Consider the following 22,897-nt stretch of genomic DNA (forward strand, 5'->3'; position numbering starts at 1 on the left):
ACAGCCTATCCTAAAGGCCCAGATAGGTCTTCCAAGAGTGGTTGTAAGCCAAAAGATACAAAAAAGCTGCCTCTGAGCCCAACAAGGGTTCCTCCTGCCTAAGGGAGGAAAGGAGGCCGGCCCGAGGGGCAGCAGCAGACCCCGCACGTCCCTCAGGTGGGGCTCTGAGGGGGCTGCCATCCCTCCCTCATGGCGGCCCCACCTCACGCCCTAACGGTCCCGTCGGCCACCACGCGCCCTAACGGCCCTCAACGGCCGCCATTTTAAAGGAGCTCGCATGCCACGCCCCGCTGCCCTCTGTCTCACTCTGACTGGCCAGCGCCTGCTGTCAATCACTCCCGCGCCCACCTCAGCCGGCTGCTGATTGGCTGAGTTGGGGCGGGGAGAGGGAAAGCCGTGGCGGTGAGGTCGCCTCTGCCTGGCAGCAGTGGTGCGGTGAGGGGCGGGCGGCAGGGTCTGCCGGGCGGTGTCCCGCTCGGGTAGAGGCGCCCTGAGGAGAAGGACGGGGCCGCGGCGGCGGTGAGGGGGTATTTGTGGGCTGCTGGCCGCGTCCAAAGCTCGTTTTTTTTGAAGTCAAGTTTTAGGGGATTTTATTTTTATTTTTTTAAACTGTTCTGTGGTGGGCATCGCGAGAACGTTATCTGTCCAGAATGGTTGCTTACATAGGTTCCTGTCCCAGAATGAACACCTGGTTGATAGAAAAGAAAAATGCATATATATATTAAAATAGATATTATTGTTACAGATTTATATAAATATATAAGCTAGATTTTATATAATTATATACACAACTTATATTATTACTAAATACTTATATAAATCCATAAGCTAAATTATGTATAATATATACACAAAACCTTTCTTTTTCTGGGATGGAAAAAAAGGAGTTGTGTTTATTTTATCAGTGTTCTAATTAAGGGACGTGTACAGGCTGTTAAAGTATCAGCTGTTGTGGAAAGACTGCACTGAAGAACAGGGCCATGATTCAAAGCTTGGTTAAAGGGACTAAGCTGTTGGGCAAAATAATGCAAACACAGAACAGTAATATCACGGCATAACGTGCGTTAAATGTAGTGGTGGAAGGGGCTTAATCATTAAAACATTCTAGCCATAAGTAGTTATGGCATAAATCTTCTGAAAAACTTCTATAAACTTACACAGACTTATTTTAGATAGAGGAACTGCAGTAGTTTCAATGGAGTATCTAAGTGAAGAATAGTAAGACTTCTAACAACCATGGGGCTGGTTAATGATGTCTTTAGTATAGAGGCAGGAACTTGGTCAGTGTGACAAGCAATCATCTGAAAACCCTTCTATATGAAAGGGTGGGTGGGATAACTTGTGCTACGTTACCCATTATGTATGGCTTTATTTTTAGTAATTCTTGTTTCTGGTAGCAGTAGGAAGTTATCTGGATGGCTGTTGTGTGAAAAATAAACTGTATAGGTAATGGTGCTCGTTTGGATAATCAAGCTAGATGTAAAAGTTCGCTGCAGTTTACTTTATACAAAACAACCAAGAGCAACAAGATGAAGAGGGCAAGGTGACTTCTGCTTCAGACTGTAGAAAATGGATGCAATTATAGCTGCTTTGGGATACTTCTTCCTTCATTTTCGGCAGCATCGATCAACTTAATGCAGCAATGGAATTAATTCAAGTTTGGTGCAGCACTTGAGCTAATTTGTTTCTTGGGACCTTGAGTAATGGGAAGTCCAGCGAAGAGACAGGCACGTGACAGTTTACTCTCTGTGGTTTAGTTTCCTTTATTCTCTGCTTTCCACATACTTTGCTAGTGAAGGTCTTAACTAGGTCCAATGAAGGAAGCTTTGTTGTTCAGCAGATAACTTGTGGTTTGACGAGACATTTTGTGTGAAATGAAGTCTGGTATTAGCTGTTACTCATGGTGGGGGTGGAGTGGAGAATTCTTCAGGATGTTACTTAGCGAAGCTTCAATTTCTTGAAGACAAAGCAAGCAGAAAATATAAAAGGCATTAAAGAACAAACAGTTGTAGTTGATGTTTCTCATGGTGATTTTTTTTTTTTTTTGGCTGCATGTCTTTTGGAGAATGAGGGACATACCATGTGGACAGATGACTTGGACCAGGGATTGAAGTGTTGAAGAAGATTTCTTGGCTAAGTACTGTGGACCTTACGGCAGAAGATCTTGGGAAAAGAAGAAAAAGCAGGGCAAGGAGAGAAAGTCAGTGAAAAAATCTGACTTTAAAGTCAGACTTTTGTAAGTGAGTAGTGTGATTAGTAAAGTTCTTAATTACTGTGTGGTTTTCTTGGTGTGATTAGTTTCTGTGACCTAGATAACAGAAACCTAAAGCTGTAGTAGGAGAGTTTGTCATGTTGGGAAATAGTGGTCATGGCAGCAACAAGCCTTTTGATAAAGACTTGATATTGATAAACCTTTTTCAGTTTTGATGTAAAAATGAATAAAGGCATGAAAATAAGGACCCTGGGGTGGAATTATCTCAGCCTCTTAGTTTTGACAGACAGTTCTGCCAAGTTTTATTATATATTGGTTTTAATTAAATTATTTCTGTTCATGAATTCTTTGAATTCTTTACATTAATTAGACATGGACTTCGTGCATTTCTGAAGTCTTTTTTTTGGACTCAAATCCAGTTTTAAAATCAATGGTACTTCTATAAAATAGAGTAATAAGGAAGAGGAATTTATCCTTTTGAGTAGCGTTCAGGTCTCTATACAACTGTGATAACAAGCTTTATGAAAGAATTCATTATTGTAACTTGAAGGACAGCATACTTAGAAAATAGTTGTGATACCATTTGTATAAAAAAAAATACAGAACGTATAGTTGCTGCTTAAAGTTGAAGATTTATTACAGCTACAGAACAATGTTTTGAAAACAAGTATGTAGATGATGGTAATTGCACATAGGATTGCAGTTTTATGCTAAACGAAGTCACATTAAATAGCCAATTGTAGCATGAGTTGTGTTTTTCAGTGCTTTGGTAGTTTCTGTATACAGACAACAGCTTAGACTTACCTGAACTGAAATATCTGTGATATTCTGTTGAAGCTGTTGCAGATATGCATGAGGAAAATACAGCTGCAACAAATGGATGTGGCAAAATCAGAAGTAGTACCCAGAATGAGGCTGCCTTACTGGCCCTGATGGAGAAGACTGGATACAGCATGGTTCAAGAAAATGGGCAAAGAAAATTTGGTGGTCCTCCACCAGGTAAGTATTTCATTTGAGATCACAAAGTTGAAGTTCTTGTTTAAGGATAGCTATATAGAATTAGACTAAAAATTCTTGTAGCATTGTGTCCTGTATATTGTGTAAGACACAACATGTATGGAGTCCTGGTATGTTTTAGTTTTCAAACGTTTAAGATCTCTATCTTGTGCTAGACTATGGTGAGCATTCACTTGTGATGGCCTTAAGAAGTCACAGATTTAACAGAGGTTAAGGTTGACAGGTGGCAAGGCAAATGTGGAATTGAAAATACTGTGTGCGTTCCAAGTGGCTGAGAACATGTTTTAAAACATGTTCAGTGGCACAGAAGGGACAAGTCAGTGGTTACAGGCCTAAACTGTATTTCCTGTCACACCACTTGCATTGGCCTCAGCATTTTTTTTTTTTACCAAACCTCTGTTTTCTGAGTAGTCAGTGGTGAAGATAACCTAACTCAATGTTTTCAGAGTTGCCTAATCTGTTCTTCATATCTAACATAACCTAATCTGCCTCCACAACAAAAACATTCTGAAATGAAGAATTGGTAAATACAGAGCTTGCAATTCACTGGAAAAATCAACTACAACAGTCAGTTTATTGTTCATACGTTGCTGTTCTTTCACTTAATACTCTGAAAAACATATTTTTATGTGTATATCTGTGTGTAAGCAGAAAATAAGAGTTGATAAAAAAAAAATACCACAGGATAAGGGAAACTGCATTCATGCTATAAAAACTACAGTAATCTTCTCGGTTAACTTATGGTGGTTTGGGGTTTATCACGGAGGGGTTTATCAGGAGACCTCTTCATTGAATAGGTAACTCGTTGCTGCAGTGAAAACAAACTCTGACACTAAAGTGTTTTTTGTATATGCCCAATTATATTTTCACTTAAGTCAGTGACAAAATAATTAAAATTAATAGTCCTGCAGTATATGGAATATGTATATTGCAATTTGGAAACAGTGGCTGTAGTACTGGGTTTAGTAAATACTTTTAGGAATGTTACTGCGTTGGAAGACTTAATTTTTGTGTAAATACTATAACAACAATAAATCTCGCACCTTAAAATAGCCATATCCCTTCCTGAAATGCTTTTGTTGGAACTGCTGCTGCGGATTTACTTACAGAAAATGAGTAAAACATTCACAGGTAGTGCAACTAGAAGCCTTTGTTCAGCACTTTAAACTTAATTTCCAAAAAAAATTTAAATGAGCCTTAGTTTTGAGTAGAACTCATAAGAGTGTTTTTGTTTAAAGATGTTGCGAGATCATTCAACTGGCATGATTATGGGGATGCATGAAACTAATGGGTTTATTTTGTGCTGGAAATGGTGAAAGCTTATGAAATAAATGGATAAAACCCAAAGGAATGATTTTTGTTGTTGTCATTTTGAGTGAAGAAACTTAAATACAGGAGGAGGCATAGTTCACTAGGTGTCTTTCTTAATTACATTTTTTTCATTATTCTTGTATTCAAGAGTTAAAATACATGGTTTTGTTTTCTTCTACCAAAATGTCATTGTGTTTTTTATTCTCGGTGTTCCTGAGAACGTTTTAAGAAAATAGGTGGTTTCTAAATCATTTAGTTTCAACTTCTTGGGTATTTACTTTCTCCTCCGTTACTGCTGTGTTGAGTCTGACTTTTTTTTTTTTTCCAAAAATGCATTTTCAGAAAAGTATCTGGCTTTGATTTTGAGAGCTCTGGAAGATGGGTTTATCTACTCTACTCTTAGCTTGTTAAAATGGGTAACGTCTTCCCTGCTGAATTTAGGCTTTTTTTTCTAGTCTGAAATAGTTTCTGAGTTTTCCTGATAAGACATCTAGTACCTGCCATTCTCTCTAATAATGCTATCAGTTACTTATATATAATAATTTTGCCATTAGTCTTGGCTATAACTCTCTAAATGCAGTAACTCTTCTTTTTGAGACAGATTATGCACTTACACAAGCAGAAAGATGGTAGATTCTTTGTGCCACTGTTTTGGATCATTCTTCCTAGTGACCTGTGATCCCATGGCTTTAAGTCACGTTTGTAAGCCTGAGCTCTACTTCTCATTCCTACATGCAGTTTAACAGACAGCTGCATCAGAATGATTGCTATTTGGAAGCTTTTCCTGACTAAAATTACCTGCCTACTTTTATCAGCATTGGTAAAATAGAAGAACAGAGCTGAATGAAATTCTTTTGAAAATGGCCCTGAATACAGAACTGCAGGGCTTTGCTGGCTGCTTTCTGAGACTTCAGCCTGTCTCTATGCTAATAATTTTTTTCTCATAATGAAAACATTGTGGAATGTAAAATTACAATTTTAATTAAAACGTTATACAGTATTAGGTGTACTCCTTTGGCAAAAATTATGTTTATTAATGGACTTCGGTAATCTTTTCTGAAATGAGATCTGTTTGACAAAGTATTTTCCATAGATCTGTTCACTGACATTAATTATTTGTCTACTTCTAGTCTTCATGTATTTTCGTATTTTCTTAGGCTGGAAGTTGCCCTAAGTAACTATGAACAGTTTTCTAGGACAAGTGAGACTTGGATGTTTGAGATGGTTTCTGAGAAACTACAATTACTATTTGCTTTTTTTGTGATTTTTGCTTATGACATAGTTTATATAAGCTTGTTTTGCTGTTGGAGGAGATATCAGCTTTGTTTTTCTGTTACCATGCTGTTTGTGTGGCTGTTGTATTATCCGGAGCAAGCAGTTGATCTGGCTCAACATTAACCATAAAAACTGATTTATTCATTATTTTTAATTTTTTGCCACCTTCACTGTTAGTAGCAAGGTTCTTGTCACTTATGCCACTCGAGGAAAGTATATCAGAAAAGTGTTTTTGAAGAAACAAAACAATTTTCATTGCTTTGTTTGGGTCCTCTGCTTAGATTGCTGCAAACATAATATTCTTATGTGTGTAATTTGTGTACAGTTTATAAACTTAATCTGCGAGAACGCAAAAATTCTGTAGTGGTTCCGTTTAAAAAAAAAATCAGGAGTAAATTACTTGTCCTTTGGTGATACTTATGTGAAGGAAAAAATTTAAGTTAATTACAGAATTAATCATATTTAGGTAATCGTGAAATTCAAGCCAAAGTGAAACATTTGATTATTTTTCTTGTTGTAACTTGATAACTGTCACATTTTTCCTTTGCCTCCTTATGCTTTGTCATTTCATACTAATACTTAGTTACCAAATTTTATTTTTTTCTAACAGCTTTATACCCCTTCCTTTCTCTTCTGTAGAGAACCTTTCTTGTCAAAGCTTTCAAAAAAGATACTAGTTACGATTGAATGATTTGTCTGTATTTGAAACTCTTTTCTAATTTATTGGCTTTTTTTTTTTTAAGTTAGGCAACCTTTTTTTAAAAAATGCAGATTTGGGGAAGATAAATGACATAATTATGGACCATTACTCCGTATTTTTTTAAAAGTGTATACTCATTTTTACATTATCTGTTGAACATGTCTTTTGGCATGTATGGCAGAGATACAGTCTTTATTATACATCAGTGTGCTTGGCATAAGGACAAGATGCATGGATCTGTTCTGTGGATTTTTTGTTTCGCCCCTTAGCATCCAGTTCCAGCCTGTGAAAACTGATCCATTTTTAGGAGGAAAAATATTCAGTGTTCTTGGGTACTGAAAAAAAAAAGATGGTTTCATATCCTACCGTCCTTAGGGATTCTTGTTTTAGTGGATAAACAGAGATGGTGAAACCAAGATGTTGGACCTTTTGAGGGGTGAGGGGTGTGCTGTTGAGGGGGGGAAAAAGGCTCTGGGGGCTACCAAAAACTTCTTAAAATGTGGGTAAGAAGTGTGGTGAAAGTTTTGCAAATTTAAAATGTTAAATGTAGAAAGTATAACAAGTTCTTTCTCTAGCAATTGAGTTACCTCATATCAGTTGTACTAATAAGTAACACATAATTTTAAGGGGCAAAAAATGATTGAAATGTAGACTGACAACAAGCCTGCCAGTGTTTTAAATAATGTTAGTTTCAGTGGCTTGTCATCCAAATTTAAGTGAAAGAAATAGAAAAGGAATTTAGAAAAACAACAAAAAAGGAAAGAAAGGACTATTGCTCTGTGTGTACAGTTCGTATTTAAACATAAATAAATAAGATGAGAATATACCAGTTTTAAACTGACTAATAGTAAGTAAATAAGTTCTAACCCCAAATTGCGTGTGGAGTTGTGCCTGTCTGGCATTTGTACTAAAGTTTTTGTTGGACAATTCATTTTAAGGTTGGGAAGGTCCCCCACCGCCTCGTGGATGTGAAGTTTTTGTGGGTAAGATTCCTCGTGATATGTATGAAGATGAATTGGTTCCTATTTTTGAGAGAGCTGGGAAGATCTACGAGTTTAGACTGATGATGGAATTCAGCGGTGAGAATCGAGGCTATGCTTTTGTAATGTACACTGCTAAAGAGGAAGCCCAGCTAGCCATCAGGATTCTTAACAACTATGAAATTCGTCCAGGGAAGTTTATTGGTGTCTGCGTCAGCTTGGACAACTGCAGGCTATTTATTGGAGCAATTCCAAAAGAAAAGACGAAACAAGAAATACTGAATGAAATGAAAAAAGTTACAGAAGGAGTGGTGGATGTCATTGTTTATCCAAGTGCCATTGACAAAACTAAAAATCGTGGCTTTGCTTTCGTAGAATATGAGTCCCACAGAGCAGCTGCAATAGCTAGAAGGAGGCTAATCCCAGGTAAACCTCTTTTTTTAATTAAATCAAATTCTGGGGCGGGAGTATATGTGACTCTTTTTTGGGGGGGGGGATAGTAATCTCTTTTCTCCTTGATTTATTGTACTTTGAGTTACAAAACTGCAGTAGTGCCTTTCAGCTAAAACATTTTTTTGTTTATGAATCGCTTTTTAAAAGAAGTGAAATTTTAAGCAGTTCTGAGAACAAAACAAGCAAGCGTTTGTTTTATGAACACAAGTTACTGCAGTTTACAACAAGATAGATATTTGCTTGGGCATGCATCCAGTCTTCATTTGCATGTACTAGTCCCTGCACAGGAATTCTTTTAAAGCTGAGCTTGAATTGTGTCCCTTGTTTTCATTGAGGGGTATGAGTGATGTTACTGGTATTTCATATTTTAAAGATGGTTGAAAGCAGGTCTTTAATATTTTAGTAGAGAATCATTTTTATGATTATTTTCTTTAATTATTTCAGGTAGTAACATTTTACAAATTTTGCTTAAGTGGATGCAGACAACAGAACCGTCTGATTCTGGTGGTGTGCATCATGTTTGTTTGCTTCTTATTAGAGGTAGTCTATAAGAATGGCTTTGTTTTCCTTTGCATCTTTCTTATTGATGTAATGCTTCTTTGCTGTAGGAACGTTCCAGCTCTGGGGTCATACTATTCAAGTAGATTGGGCAGACCCGGAGAAAGAAGTTGATGAAGAAACAATGCAGAGAGTCAAAGTGTTGTATGTAAGAAATTTAATGCTCTCTACTACGGAAGACACAATTAAAGCTGAATTCAACAAGTTCAAGCCAGGGGTGGTTGAACGTGTAAAGAAGCTGAGAGACTATGCTTTTGTTCATTTTTTCAACCGAGAGGATGCAGTTGCTGCCATGTCTGTAATGAATGGGAGGTGCATTGATGGAGCTAATATTGAGGTAACACTGGCAAAGCCAATTAACAAAGAAAGTACTTGGAAACAACATTTTAATGATCAGATAAGTCCCTGTTCTGAAAGTCTCTTAGGGTTTCCCAGCAAAGAGGATGGTCATCAAAAATCTGCCTGGAAACCAGCAGTTCGTCTTAATGGTCAGCACAGTCCAAGCCCCCCTGAAGTTGAAAGGTGTATGTACCCATTTCTTCCAGGAACAAAGCTTACTCCAATTAGCATGTATTCTCTGAAATCTAGTCACCTCAGTTCTGCAGTAATGCACCTGGATTATTTTTGCTATAAAAATAACTGGGTACCACCAGAATACTACTTGTATTCAACCACGAGTCAGGATGGGAAAATACTCCTGGTGTACAAGGTACTTGTTCCTAGTATTGCACATGGTTCCCACAGTTACTTCATGCCAGACAAACTCTGTACAACATTAGAAGATGCAAAGGAATTGGCAGCACAGTTGACACTTCTACATCTAGGTAAGCATAAATGCTTTTAAATAGTTCTTAAGAAACAAAGCTAAAAACGTTACTTTAACATTGTTCTTTGTGTATAGTTTTGGAAAGGTTTTTTTTTCGTTGCTCTCTATAGACATTTTCAGCACTATAATGGTATCATTGGAGGGTTCTTGAAGTAAAAAGTGCTGTTTAAATTATTTTTTCTAAACCAAGAAAGGGAGAAAACTGAGATGCAGTTATTCTTAATTCTTTCGAAGTCCAGCATCTTCATATGTATTTATTTCTTAAAACTAGAATGTGGCTGCTAGAAAGCGGAAGTTCTAATATAAAAATCTGTGATCTCTGTTCTTCTTGTAACTGAGAAAGCAAATTACTGCATTTCTGACAGTCCATTATCCCTACTTCTGTTTGAAGTCAAAATACAAAAATAATATAAAATGTAACGTTTGATATCTGGTTCCTGTCCAGTATTTTTCAATTCTGTAATACTGTGCTGTAGCATCCAAAACACAGAACTGATTTCTAGTGCCACGTTGTTTCATTAGTAGTTGTAGCCCTCATCTGATAAAACATTTGAAATGAAATCAGAATTTTGGCTCTTTGGTAAATAGATTTGAAGGCTGTTACACAGACATACCATATGCTTTAAAAATTTGTGTTTCCAGATGAAACTTTGTGTAATTTATTTCATGTGCTCTTATCAGCAATTGTGCTTTCTCTTTCCTTCCTTTTTCATCCTGGTGTTATTTCAAGATGAGATAGGACTGACCTTTATAGGTTTGCAGGTATTATGAACCATCACTTGACTTCTCTGATCCACTGAGTAATATTCCTGTGTATCTGTAGCATGCTTTCTTTCAGCACGCCTAGGTCTGTAGGTGCTGTATTGTGAAATTAATTCTTGCTAGACTTTTGTGCAGCAATGTGATTATTTTTGTCATTAAAAAATATTTCTAGTTATTTCTAGAGCCAGAGGTTTCCTTTCTTTCTGTGAAGATTTATATTGGAGATGATAGGCTGTTAGCTAACACAAACTAGTTTCTTGTCCTATTCTATGTAAAAGATTTTTAGTTAGCTTTTATTACCATTTAGAAGAGGAGCAAAGCAAGAGTTGTTTGGGCCAAGGCATAGTTTGGGTTTTGGAATGGTCATAGATGAGACTCGTAAATAACGTGCCTAATATCTAGGAATTTCGGGCAGTTTGTACTTCCGTTACTTTTATTTCAGTGTATTAAGAGACCACAGTGTTTTTTTTCAATTTCTAGTTTTAGGAAAAGCATGTGTTAGAATGTCAGCCTTCTGAGGCATGAGCTTGCAGGTTGAAAGGCACGAAATTCCTTATAGGCAGCGTCTGAGGCATCGGGCTTGGTGATTCTGGATCGTGCAGCTCTAGATAGCAGCATGGTAAGATTGCACAATGCAGCAAATAGTCATTTCTGATTAGCTGTGCATGCATGCAGGGCTCAGCAATGTATCCACTTGAATAACAGTTAAAAAATTAGTCAAATTATGTATGGCTTGCTGCTTCCTCTTCTCAAAGTATCTTCTGCTGCTGGTTTTGATTTTTGGTTTGATTCTGCTTTAGATATGAAAGGAGGATAAATGAGAATAGATAAAGAAGCGTTTATTATAATGGCTTTACGTAATAATTTTGCTCCAGTGACCCTAAATTTTCAGAGAAAAAATAATAACGATAAGGTTAAGTGTGCTCCTCTGTTAGTGACACTTCTGTTCCTAAGAAATGCTTCAAGACAGCATTCTCCATGCCCTGCTTTGTTTCCCTGCATATCTGGCCGTGCATATCTGCCCATATTGTGGCTTAAAGCTACCGTTATAAAAAGTTTTGCTTGAAATTGTTTTGGTGATTCTTTCCCAGAGGAGTATAGGAGAGAAAATTTTAAACTAAGAATGCTTATCCACAGCTGTTATCAAATCCAGAATGCAAAAAGTTTCAAAAAAATAAATAAATAAATAAATTGAGGGAAGTGTGTGTTGAGCTTTTTATCTTCAATTATAGTTGTAAGTGCTATAAGGGAAAATGTTTTAAAGTGAATTTAAACTAACAGTATTTTCAAGCTTTGTAGCATTTCAGGGTTCTATATGCATTGCAACTGATGCGAGTTTTTACCAGAATTCCCAAATTCCAGGTTTGGATTTTTAAAAGCCACCTAATGGCCTGGTACTGGTAATGCTGTCTTGTTATCTTTGAACTCTGAATGTTCTTTATTCTTTTGTTGCCTCTGTGCATCCTCTTTTCTGAGGATTTGGTTCAGCACAGAGCATGCACAGCCTTCTTTCAGAGCAAATGTGGCTGACTTCTGAAAGATACACCTTTTTCATGTTGATCTAAAAACCTCTGGTGTTTTGCGTTGTTGTAATACCGAAACATAGCTTTAAGGACTCCAGAAATAGTGCTTTGTTTTTCTGTTTTCCCCCCATCTAATCTACAGAAGTTTTTGTTCTATGTTAATGTACTCTGTTGAAAGAAATACTTGAGGCTGGATGTTGTTGGATGGGACAGAAGATTCCTCTTACTCAGTGAAGTGTCTGTCATGTGGTCTGACATGTTGAATGATGCTGCATGGGTATGTGTGCTTGTAAGTAGCAATGATTTTGAGAAAAGTTTGTGTACTTCATCTCAGAAGCAACTTGCTATAAATACAAGTATGCAAAGATGACCCAGAATAATTCCAGCTGGTAAGTAATTTTCTTATAGGAACATAAAGGTGTTGCCTGCTTAATTTTCTATAACGTTTACAGTTTGTTGTTTCTTTTAAAAGTCACGTAAGCAGATTAAGGTGAAAGGGATGCCCTGAGAGAATTTGAAAATAGAATACATGGATAAAAGCTGTTAGAAACCAGAATGAAAAAGTCTTCTTTCTAGTAATCTGTTCCATGCTAAAGTCCAGAGACTATCCAAACAGTGGGCAAGAGTTTGACTTTTCCAGAAGGTGTAAGAGATAGCAGCAGAACATAATTTTTGCCTTATTTTAGGAAGAAAAAAGGAATTGTGACTGTGAAAGTTAAGAGAATATCTGTACATATATTCTTTTATGTTGGCTGTTTTGCCAGTTTAGTAGTTGACTTTTTTTGGTGTGTTGTTTGAAAGGCAGAGTCAAGGTTTTGTCATCTTCCCTTTTTTTTTTTTGTCCCATAATGACTTGCACTAGGGTTTGAACGGTGTATTAAGTTGAAGACTGTCTTCCTGACCTTTATGCAAAAGGATTGAATTTCAGGTTCCTTGTGCGATCATTTGTGCTGGGCAGTCACAAACTTTGCAGCTATATACTTCATTTGGTGTTGATAGACAAACCGTTGGTAAAGCCAGGCTTCCCCTAATCATTTTTTCCTTATGTCTTGTTTTGGTTTACTTGGTACATTTCAAGATGTATTTTGTTTTCTAACTCTTTAGACATTGCTTCTTAAACCCAAAATACGTGATTCGACAAAGTTTCTTAATTCTGAAAGACAAAGAAGATGCTCTTAGCTAGTCCTATTTCTTGCAAAGGTAGACAAAATTTCAAAAAGATACATCTATTTCTTTTGTTGATAAGGAGATGAATTGGAGTTACTTTGGATTTATTTACTTTTTGTGTGTAGACTAACACTGAGCTTTTTTAAGAAAGCTGTAGATGTTCTGCAGAGTAGATAGCATTTTAATAGCTTACTGCAACTCTTTCCTTTTGAGGTGTGCAGCCCCATTCCCCAGGTGACATCTCTGAAGTTACATGGTGTCAGAAATACTGTCAACATCTTAACTCTGTACAGTAGCAGTAGGTACAAAAGCAAAGCAGCAGGTTGTGGTCAGTCAACACCTCAAGGCTGGTATGGGGTAGGTATGCCATCCTTGGGAACCTGCTAGAATACAGGAGAAAAAAAAGGCATATACTGCTGGTGTTGCTACATAATGCAGAATAGCGAGGGGCAACCAAAGTAATGCTGCACTGTTCCAAACAGTTTTCATGGTGCATTGATCAATGCTGCACATAGAGCATGGGTAATCTCCATGAGAAAAGAGAATTTGTTGGTATTTCTCTCTTACCATGTGTATGTCTTGGGGTATACAGAAGGACCTTGTAGATTCAGAAGGGTCTCTGTTCCTCTGATTTGGTGTATTCTTGTTTGAGATCATCTGGTGATCTAAGATCACATTTTTACACAAACAGTTCTTTTTATGTAAACATTTACATTTTGATCAACTTCAGTTGAACATCAAAACAAAAGTCTTTTTTTTATCAACTATGTTATGCACCTGGTAAAGTTTGGAGAAGAAGAATACTCAGTCTGTTTTTCATGAACACTTTGGGTGTACTGTGTATATGGTCAAGAGAAAAAAAAAAGAACAAACTGCAGGAATAAAGGTTTTCAGAGAAAAAATATTGTAAAAATAATCACTGAATACTGATAGTGTAACTTCAGTATTTTTCAGTTGGTCATTGCAAATAGCATATTTTTTTATCTAAATGTTATACTACAAGTAGAAAGTTATTTTTTAATGTTAGAGCAGTTTTTTTATCAACACTGAGATATATAAAATCAGGATATTCACACAGTAATGACATCTTTAATAATCTTCTGTATCTAGTATAAAGAACTCTATTTTTAAAAATAGGTATTTCTGTATTAACACTACTTGCTTGTTGCCATATACAGTAGTCCTGAATAGATAGCAGTACAACAATTTACCACTTGGTGTCACCTAAATATTTTGAAAATGGTTCTTGGATAAAACACAGACACTTATGATTTCAGTGAAAGATAAATAAGCTATATTTTAACGTTACTAGATAATCCTGGAGTTTTTTAATTCCTTGTTCTGTTCATGATTTATTTAAATATATGGAAATATATATATAGGTGTTCATTTCTGGGATATGGAGCCGGGCTGCATGTTGAAGTTCCAGAAGAAGGTGACAGTTCATAGTTTGGGTTGGGAGGGATAGGAAGGAAGGAACAGAATAGAAAGAAAACTGAACGCCCTGTAGAAGAAATAATTACTTTCTCCATTATTTTGAACATCATTTCAACGTGGGTTTGTCTCTAGAAGTTGCATGACACCTTGGTGTTAGCAAAGTTATGCTTTGCTGTCAAGTGTGGTGCCCATGTAGAAAAACATGGTAACACTTCCAACTCTTGCCTTTTTGGACCCTGTCCTTCAGGCCAGATATGAGGCAGCTCCAATTTTGAGACTATACAGCTGTGTTAATTAATGCAGAAGTTGCTTCAGGACCAGCGGTGAAATAGTGCAGAGCCAAATTGAAACTAAAAAAGTCTGAGAGGCATTATTTATCTGTCAGCTATCTTGCATCATTAATACAGCTTTGTAGGTTCTGGAATCAATTTGGCTCATCCAGATGACTTTGAAGTACAGGTAAAGGAGAACCTGAAGTTGTGTAGATTTGAGTTGTAGGAGAATTTCTACCTCCCTTTCTTCAGTGAGGGTAAACATCTGAGGCCTGAAAAAGCAGATCATTCTTCTGAGAATTATTTCTGGTTTTACTTACTGCTGGTGGAACTCCACCGGTAGAAGGAAATTTTGATTTATTTGTTAGGTTACACTTTAAACTGACTTTATTTTAATTGTGTTCATAAATTTCTTGTATAAGAAATGGATATAATTGCTTGTTAAATTATACCCAAATAAATTCTTAGACACCACATGTTTTCTTCTGAAATGCTAGCTTCTGTTTGAATGTAATTGCATAGATGGGCATTTATTTTAGAATTGACATCAAAATGGTGTTAATTGTAGTAGTGCATGCAGGCATAAATACAGAGTTAGGTAGCTGTGACCCCTATACTTAGTAAACATAACAGGTGCTTTAATATTGAAGAGTTCTGAAAAGCTTTTCTGATTCAACTGTAGCACTGAGGTCCATTGTGTTTACTAGTGACTTCTCTGCTTGGTTAGTGACTCTGGCTATTGATTTTCTATTTATTTATTAAAAAACAAAAAAACACATCCAGCGTTTGGTTTCCTGCTTATGCTGTACTCGTGTCCTATCTGGAATTGATGGAGATTTCGGGAAGGTCCCTGCAGTTGTAGATATTCCTCTCCCATCTTACTCATTTGCGTGATCTGTTTTGGAGGCTGGGGATAGGCCCTTCAGTTTCCTTCTGTTACGAGTAAAAGGAGTAAAGCTTTCATAGTCTTGCACTAATCTCATGTTATAGCAGGACTCTGTTTTACATAGTCCCAAAATAGTGGTGGTTTTTTTTGGTGGAAATTACATCACTGTGCACTAGTAAGTACTCTGTTAAAATCTTGTTAGTCTTAGAATATTGTGATAGCCTCTTTAAAAATTAGTGTTGTTTTTACTGCTGTGTTTTGGAGAGAGAGAACCTGAATTGTAATTCAGATGTTTGACAAATTCTTGTTTACAAAAATGCAGGAGTCTATATTGTTATTTAGCTAAAGGTTTTCTTAGTAAGATCACAGTAAACAGCTCTTTCCTCTCTTTCTCCCCTAGCTGAAACTAAATTTAGATGGAAAAATACTTGAACTATATATGGTCCAAGTGAAGACTTCTTCATTTATTTAAGCAAGTTTAAAAAAAAAAAAAGCATTGCCTTTCTTGGTAACAAAACATCAGATGTCTTGTAAAACACGAAGATAGACAAAACATTTGGAAACTAAAGTTTTATTTGTACTGTTTATCTGCAAAATTAATTACTATTTCTGTTTTGTTCCTATAAATAGTTAGCATTTAAAATGGAAAACTTTGTATGTTCTACAAAAAATGACAACTTTAGCATAGTCAGTTGGAAGGAACCTACAAAGGTCGAGTCCAACTGCCTGACCACTTAGTGTAAGAAATAAGGTACTCAATTCAAAATTAGCTCTTTTAGGATTCTAAAGCATTTAGAAGAGAAACAGTATGGTTTGCTAATGTTAATGTTCAATCTGATTTCAGTGGAACATTGTGCAGAATAAATTATGTTTAGATTACCAGGGGTAATAAAACATGGTTCTTGACTGTAGTTAATATAGTCCCTCGACTTGAAACAACTCTTTTGTATTTACCAGAGAACTCCTTTAATTTTTTTTAAAGTTTTGCTTTCCTTAAAAAAGTTTAAAAATAATAATAAAAAAATCCTCTTAATTTCCAGCAGAGCTCTGTACTGACATGATGATTCATCCCTGCCCATGGCAGGGGGGTTGGAACTAGATGATCTCTAAGGTCCCTTCCAACCCGAGCCGTTCTATGATTCATTCTATGGTATTCCCTATATAGTAATGGGAAACAAAAAATGAGACTTCAGGAAACTGCTCTATTAAAAATGTACTGTACATCACATGTTATTTTTCTCTTCAGAAGAGACAGAATTACAGTTTTGATGTCTTTATGGAACAAGATACAAGTGTTTTGTATCTTGATTTCTTTTAGACTTTGCCCAAGCTGCTTCTCCTTCATCTTGTGTTGCAAGGTTTATGAAGGGCTGTTGCATGGCTACGCAGCAGTTAGTGACTTTTTTTCTTGATTAGACATTCCTAAAAATCAAATTTCTTCACAAATCTGGTGAGCAGACAGAACTACAAATCCTATACTGTCCTATAACAATTAAGTAAGCTTTGCTACTATCCAGCTGGATATTAACAATTTGGTTCATACAGTGTCAAGGTTTGTGTTACAAAATGGGTATGATTCTTCCAGTGCTGATGCAAAGTGGTCTCTTGAATTAACAATTTAAAATTTCATTCAGGGAAGCTCCATCAGCACATGTGGACCTATGCAGCACATCAGAAGATGGTAGCACCTCTTTCTAGTCCTTAAGATAATACTCTCTGTAGCAAGAGGCTGGGTCCTGGGAGGTTTCTCCCTGCTGAATCTCACTTGAGAGTTATGGGGAAGAAGTTTTGTTAAAATTTCCTCAGTTTTAGGGATCTGCCAGGTTTTAGAAGTGTATTCCACAATAAAATATCCTTTGTTCCTCTGCACCTACTATTCCATGTGACATCACACTGTGACACAATTTAAGAAGTTAATTTTCAGGTAGAAGAAAGCATTCAAAAGTACTAGAAAAGTAAAGATACTAATAAATCTCTGAATCAAGGAAAAGCATTTTATTGGCTAATTAGAGCATATAAGTAGCAGTTTAATTCCAGTTCACCATGTGGTATTGTTTACTGCGTGCATTCTGAAATGAGTGGATTGACTTTTTTTTTATCTTACTATGGATTCACTTGTTTAAGCTTCTTAACTATTGCATGCAGTAGCAATTCACAAATGAAGGATAAAACTTACGTAAACTAGTTCAAGAGTATACTCAGCATCTGGCTTCTTGAACGGCTGTATTGGTAGACTTCTGTCATGGATTTGGGACATTTAACTTAAAGGTGTGAAATTTTTTTTTACTATTTCATTATAAACATTTTCTTTACTTTGATAGTGCCTTGGTTTGTGTTATAAAAATTACCTTTATTGCTGTTCAGACAATTAACAGCTGAGTACAAAATGTAAGATCCTTAAAAAATTCATAAATTACTGGCTTTGTTTATCAAATACAATCGTAAGTGGTGTTTGGTATTTTTTGTTTGTGATTTTTACAATGTAGTAGTATAGGATGTTCCTTTACAGTATGAATTTAAATCTTAAATATTTATCAAATAGCTTACACAATTGTTTTTGTCACAATCCCTAAGCAAGCATATGCTTTTTCTGTCCCTAAAAGCAGCAGTGAGATAGTAGGAATGAGCAAACCTCCCAAGATTGCTTGCTGCAGTTTTCTTTACCTCAAAAACATTCTCAGCTGTACTGTTTGGGCTGTTAGTTAGAGAAGGTGGGGGTGTGCATATGGCAAAATAACCTTGAGACCAGCAGGGCTCTTAAAAATACTCAGTCCAGACTCATTGTTTTCAAAGGAGAGCATAGCACTCCTGTTACAGACCTGCTGATGGATCAGCCAGTCTGATGTTCACTTGGATAGTACAGCACAGAAGTTAGGGTTTTAATTCCTAGAATGAGTTTAAACTGATCTCTGAATCACTTGCATTTCCAGATAAGGTTTAGATTTGTGTTAAGAACCAGAGTTGTTATAACATTGATGACGGGGGCTATTTCTCTGGGTAGTCAGTTTCATGTAAAAGAAAGTCTGTGTTCCTCCTCTCATTTGAAGAAAAGAAAAATAGCATTATTTTTAACTTTCCGGATGTTATGCCACAATGGTAAATGTTCTCTTTTTTGGTGTGTGCTTCTGTGGATGAATTTAATGTGTCAATGCCTGTCACTGCTGAGGCTTTGCCCATTTTGAGATAGGGATTACCATTTTCTCTGAGTGTCGTAAGACTGGTTTTTAAAAGCTTATAAGGGAGTTTGAAAATAGTGTTAAATCCATGCTCAGTGTTAACTTCATTGCTGGGAGCTTCTAATCTGAGTCACCCAGGATTTGTCTTAAAGATTGTTATTTTTCTGTCCCTGCTGCTTACAGACAGGGACCATAAGCTTGTAAATCTAGGCCTGCGTAGGAGCACTTGGAGAAACACAAGTCAGAAAGACAGAACAAGGTTGGTCTGTTTATGCATGAAATAATTTGACTGACTTCAGTAGAGTCAGTAACTTCAAAATAAGAGTAAATTTAATGCCCTTTTCTAGTCAGTTGTTGATTATGCTGAAGACAGAGTTTGTTTATGAAGTAGGGCTGGCAGAACATGGAACTTCATTGTTAATGCTCACCTCGACCTAAAGCATTAATGTGAAAGACTGCTGCTGTGATAGCGTTACATGTAACAAATTGAGACAATTTAGAACAACGATCTAATAGGCATATTTAAGTTTTCTTCACTAAAAATTTGTGCTCAGTGGAGGTAAAGTAGTATGGTTAAATTTACTTTCCTTAAGTATTTGAGTTAGTATTAGGGGTGCAGAAGAAAGGGAAGAATGCAGCATTGGGATAAGACACCGAATGCTTTCATTACACCATTATCGTAAATTCCTTATTAGTTATTCCTTATTTCATCTTTGAATAGGTAATGCATTATGCTTGCTGAAATTAAGAGTCTCTCTCTTCTCTCCCCCAACTTTTTTCCCTTTTTTTTCCCCTTTTCCTGCAGGCAACTGTACGCTCTATTCGGCTTGAATTGCCCTGAAGAACACAGTTGAGGAGTTGAAAAGTTTGAAATTTGTTACATTGGATCTTGCCATGGAAGGAAAAAGAACACCACACTGATGCACAATTACTGGAAATTCAGATTACACGTTTATTGATGAATTACTTTTCAAAGTACATGTTTTTTTTAACTTTTGATTTTTGAAGATTAGTGCAATTGAATGTTAAATCATTTTAGTTAAATTTGTTTTGAAGAGAACTTGTTTAAAAGATTTTTATTACCTGTAATAGTTTATACAACAGGAGCTTATCTTTAGTGTTGAAATAATTCGGTACAATTCCAGCCCTTGTATTGTGAGTTGCATGCAGAGTATTTTTTCAGTTTCAGTTGTAAGTAATAAATCTGAAGTAAACACTAAAAAAACAAACTGGCAACCCTGCCTTTTAGTACATAAACATAATTCCCAGTATTCCAGTTGTAGCTCAAAGATGAAATGCAAATGCGACACTCAAAGAGTTGTTTCTGTAACTTAATGCCAAATTTTATAGGAAGAACATGTCCAATAAAATCTTTGCTTCTGGAATAGCATTATGTCAGTGATGGAGTGGTATTTTGAAGGGCCTTACATCAACATGCTATCAGGCTATGTAAGGTATATTGCTGTAGTCATAACACAGGTTCAACACCTTAGATAATTCCTGAGACAAAAATTGGCAAAAGAAAAAAGTGTGACACACAAATTGCAGCTTAGTGAGCTGTACGTAAGATAAATGTCCTAGAAGAGAGACAATACCAAATACACGTATGTTCTGAGTTCATGGAAGCCTTACTTGTATCTAGGTTATTCCTTGTAACCAGCAGTTCTACTTGCCTGTGGTTGTCACGTTGAACAGCAGCTTGCTCACTCTCTAATCAGGCCATATGCTTCTTCAAAAAAGATCTCCTAGCATTAAATGGAAAATAGTTCTTAAGTTTTTAAATCGGGTATATGTAATTCATTTTGAGTGAGCTATCTTTATTCTTGTAGTGTTAACTATTCAGCATTTCTCAGTGAAGTGCCTTATTTATTGAATGACCAAGAAAAATTTTTTTTTCCTTTTATTCCTGAAACAAATACAGTGGATCAACCTCCTTTTTAAACTTGGTATATAGTTTCAGTTCCTGGTCAAGGAATGGGCCAAGTAGCTTATGTTAAAGAGTCTAACAGCCTGGTTGTAAGCTGTTTTGTTTGAAAAGCTTGTTAAGAAAAAAAAGAATATTATGTAGACAGAAAACAATGCAATGGAGAGATTTGAAGTTGAATATTTTTTCTTAATGCAAATATTGAGGTCCGTTACATATTTTAGTTGAACATGTCTCATCAATACATTAAATTTTTGTGTTAATTCAGATACAGATAGAGGAGTTAAATTTTATTTGTATTTCATATTAGCTACATAGGTGTTTTAAGTGTTGTAATTTTTAATGTTGAAATCATATTTTTGACTTCTGTACTTGAATTTGAACATTGATATTAAATTTATGCTGTTAGTATTCTTTGTGTTTACTTAAATATTAGAAATTTACATATAGTACCTTCATAAACATACTTTGTAAGGTTTGCTTTGCTTTCTCTAGGAGCAAACTTTGGCCAGAGGCTTCAGTTCAGGTGCTTTGCTGAACACAAAAGCCTAGTGGCTTGGTGAAACCTTGAAAAAAGAAAATGAAAACACCCTTTTTAAAAGCATGTTTGCTTAGTAGCTTCTGTCACACTCAAAAGCTGTTAAACTCCTAAAGTTTCTTAAGAAGTTATGTTGAGAGGATAGAAGAGGGGGCTTGCTTAGCTTTATGTTTAAATTGAGTGGTCCCTGAGGCCAAGACAAAAATCAGTATCTGAGGTAGAATAATACCATATCATGCTGATAATAAGGTAGGGGGGAACTCAGTTCAAAGTAGTGGTGCCTGGTAGCTTGAGAATTCCCCTCTACAAGCTGCTGAAACAAGCTTTGTTTTTGTTTGTCATGAATCTTTGTTAAGATTCATGTTCTTATGGCAAGGTTTTCCAATTGACATCTTTTATGACACCTTGAAACTACAGTAGACTTTTTGCATGTGCAAGAAAGACTTGATAAAACAATGTTCTGTTGTCCTTGTAAAGGAAACCAGAAACAATAAGCATGGTTAGCTACTTATGGGAGTCGTGATGAAGTACACAGAGGTTGCATAGTACCAAAGCACTTACAGGAGGGTTGGCTAGTATTGCAGGTGTATAACATCCTTCCTATCTGGGTTTGTAACCTTGCACCCATATTGGAAAGTCTTGTGCAAAAAGCAGTTTTGCTACAAACCAGAAACTCCCATCATTATTAACGTGAGCATGTACCTTTTGTGATTATTTTAAGTATTCCTAGTACTCTTGACTGTACAAAAGCATGATCAAACATTTGAGTGTAACGAGTACTGGGCAGCTGTAAGCTAAGTGCAGCCTTCAGCCAGAATTTGGTCTTTGTTTTGCAGATAAGAACAAAGGTGTAAGGAATAAGCAGCACTAGCACTAGGTTGCTGAAATTCAGTGTTTTTGAAGTTTATTTAGAACACATCATTAAAACTCTCTGTAATCAGTGTTCAAAAATGCAAGCATATTTTTCATATTTATAAAAGTCTCACTAGAGCTTATTAACCTTTTGGAAAAAAATGTATTTCTTTCAAAAACATTGCAAAACCATATTCTCTCTTTGTCACGTATTTTACAGTACTATTGTATAACACTGATAGAGGTGGATCTATGTAGCGTCCTGTTCTAAAATGGGTGTAGAAAGTAGAAGTCCTTCTGAAAGTAGAGGTCACTGACTTCAGTGAAACTAAGTTTTGCTCAAGTTCCCTTGCACTAAACCCACTGAATTTAAAAAATGCCCTGTATAAGAAAGGGTGGTCCTTAATCTTAGTTTCCTTTTTATCTATTCATTTTTTTTAAGCCTTGGCACATGGTTATGCCAATGTTGTGAAGCAAGTGTATTGCAGGCTACAGCCTGCATCTTCCACCCTGTTTTTTCTGGGGGAAGCTAAGGCCATTTGTCACCAGCAGCTAGTGTCTTTTTGAGTAACACAAAGGGAAATTGCTAAATTAATGGGAATTTCTTTTTAATGGAAAACTAAAAAAAAAACAAGTCAGCTGGTAGTTATTAAATTAACACAACCTGAAGATAAAAGCAACCCCCAAGACGTCAGTTTTACAAATCTTTAGCATTTAACATTAGCATTAGATTTAGCATTGTTAGATACAAGTGTCCTGCACTTACAACCTTAAAACGGTCAAGATGAAGGAAAGTTTAGAACAATCAGAGCTCCTTCTTCCACCCCTCTCAGTTTTTCACCATGCTAACAAGGCTGTTAGGAGATGCCACAACTTGAAATAGTTGTTAGTTACCTGTGGGTGTACTATTAAGCTTAACAGTCAGAAAAAGTAAAAAGCTGTGCCCTCCTTCCTCCATCACCAGCTACACTCAGTACTACAGTAACTAACACCCAGAACATCCTCAAGAGGTAAAGCCCGTGTTGCCC

At 36.2% G+C, this 22,897-nt stretch overlaps 1 protein-coding gene across 5 annotated transcripts; it reads left to right on the top strand.

Annotated features, from left to right (window-relative positions):
- The first annotated feature begins 368 nt into the window (after nt 1-368).
- On the top strand, nt 369-19,508 carry RBM46 (RNA binding motif protein 46). 5 transcript variants are annotated; one of them, XM_013175184.3, is made up of 6 exons: nt 369-527; nt 2,066-2,240; nt 3,050-3,211; nt 7,454-7,921; nt 8,557-9,330; nt 19,361-19,508. In XM_013175184.3, the coding sequence occupies exons 3-6, from the start codon at nt 3,061-3,063 to the stop codon at nt 19,384-19,386; spliced, it is 1,419 nt and encodes a 472-aa protein (XP_013030638.1). In that variant the 5' UTR covers nt 369-527; nt 2,066-2,240; nt 3,050-3,060; the 3' UTR covers nt 19,387-19,508. The 5 variants fall into 5 exon arrangements, with proteins under 5 accessions (XP_013030638.1, XP_013030636.1, XP_013030639.1 ...); XM_013175182.3 differs by having other exon boundaries at nt 2,066-2,236; XM_013175185.3 differs by having other exon boundaries at nt 371-519; nt 2,066-2,236.
- Nucleotides 19,509-22,897: the final 3,389 nt, after the last annotated feature.

The sequence above is a fragment of the Anser cygnoides genome, chromosome 4, assembly GCF_040182565.1.
Source record: "Anser cygnoides isolate HZ-2024a breed goose chromosome 4, Taihu_goose_T2T_genome, whole genome shotgun sequence".
Classification (NCBI taxonomy): Eukaryota; Metazoa; Chordata; class Aves; order Anseriformes; family Anatidae; genus Anser; species Anser cygnoides.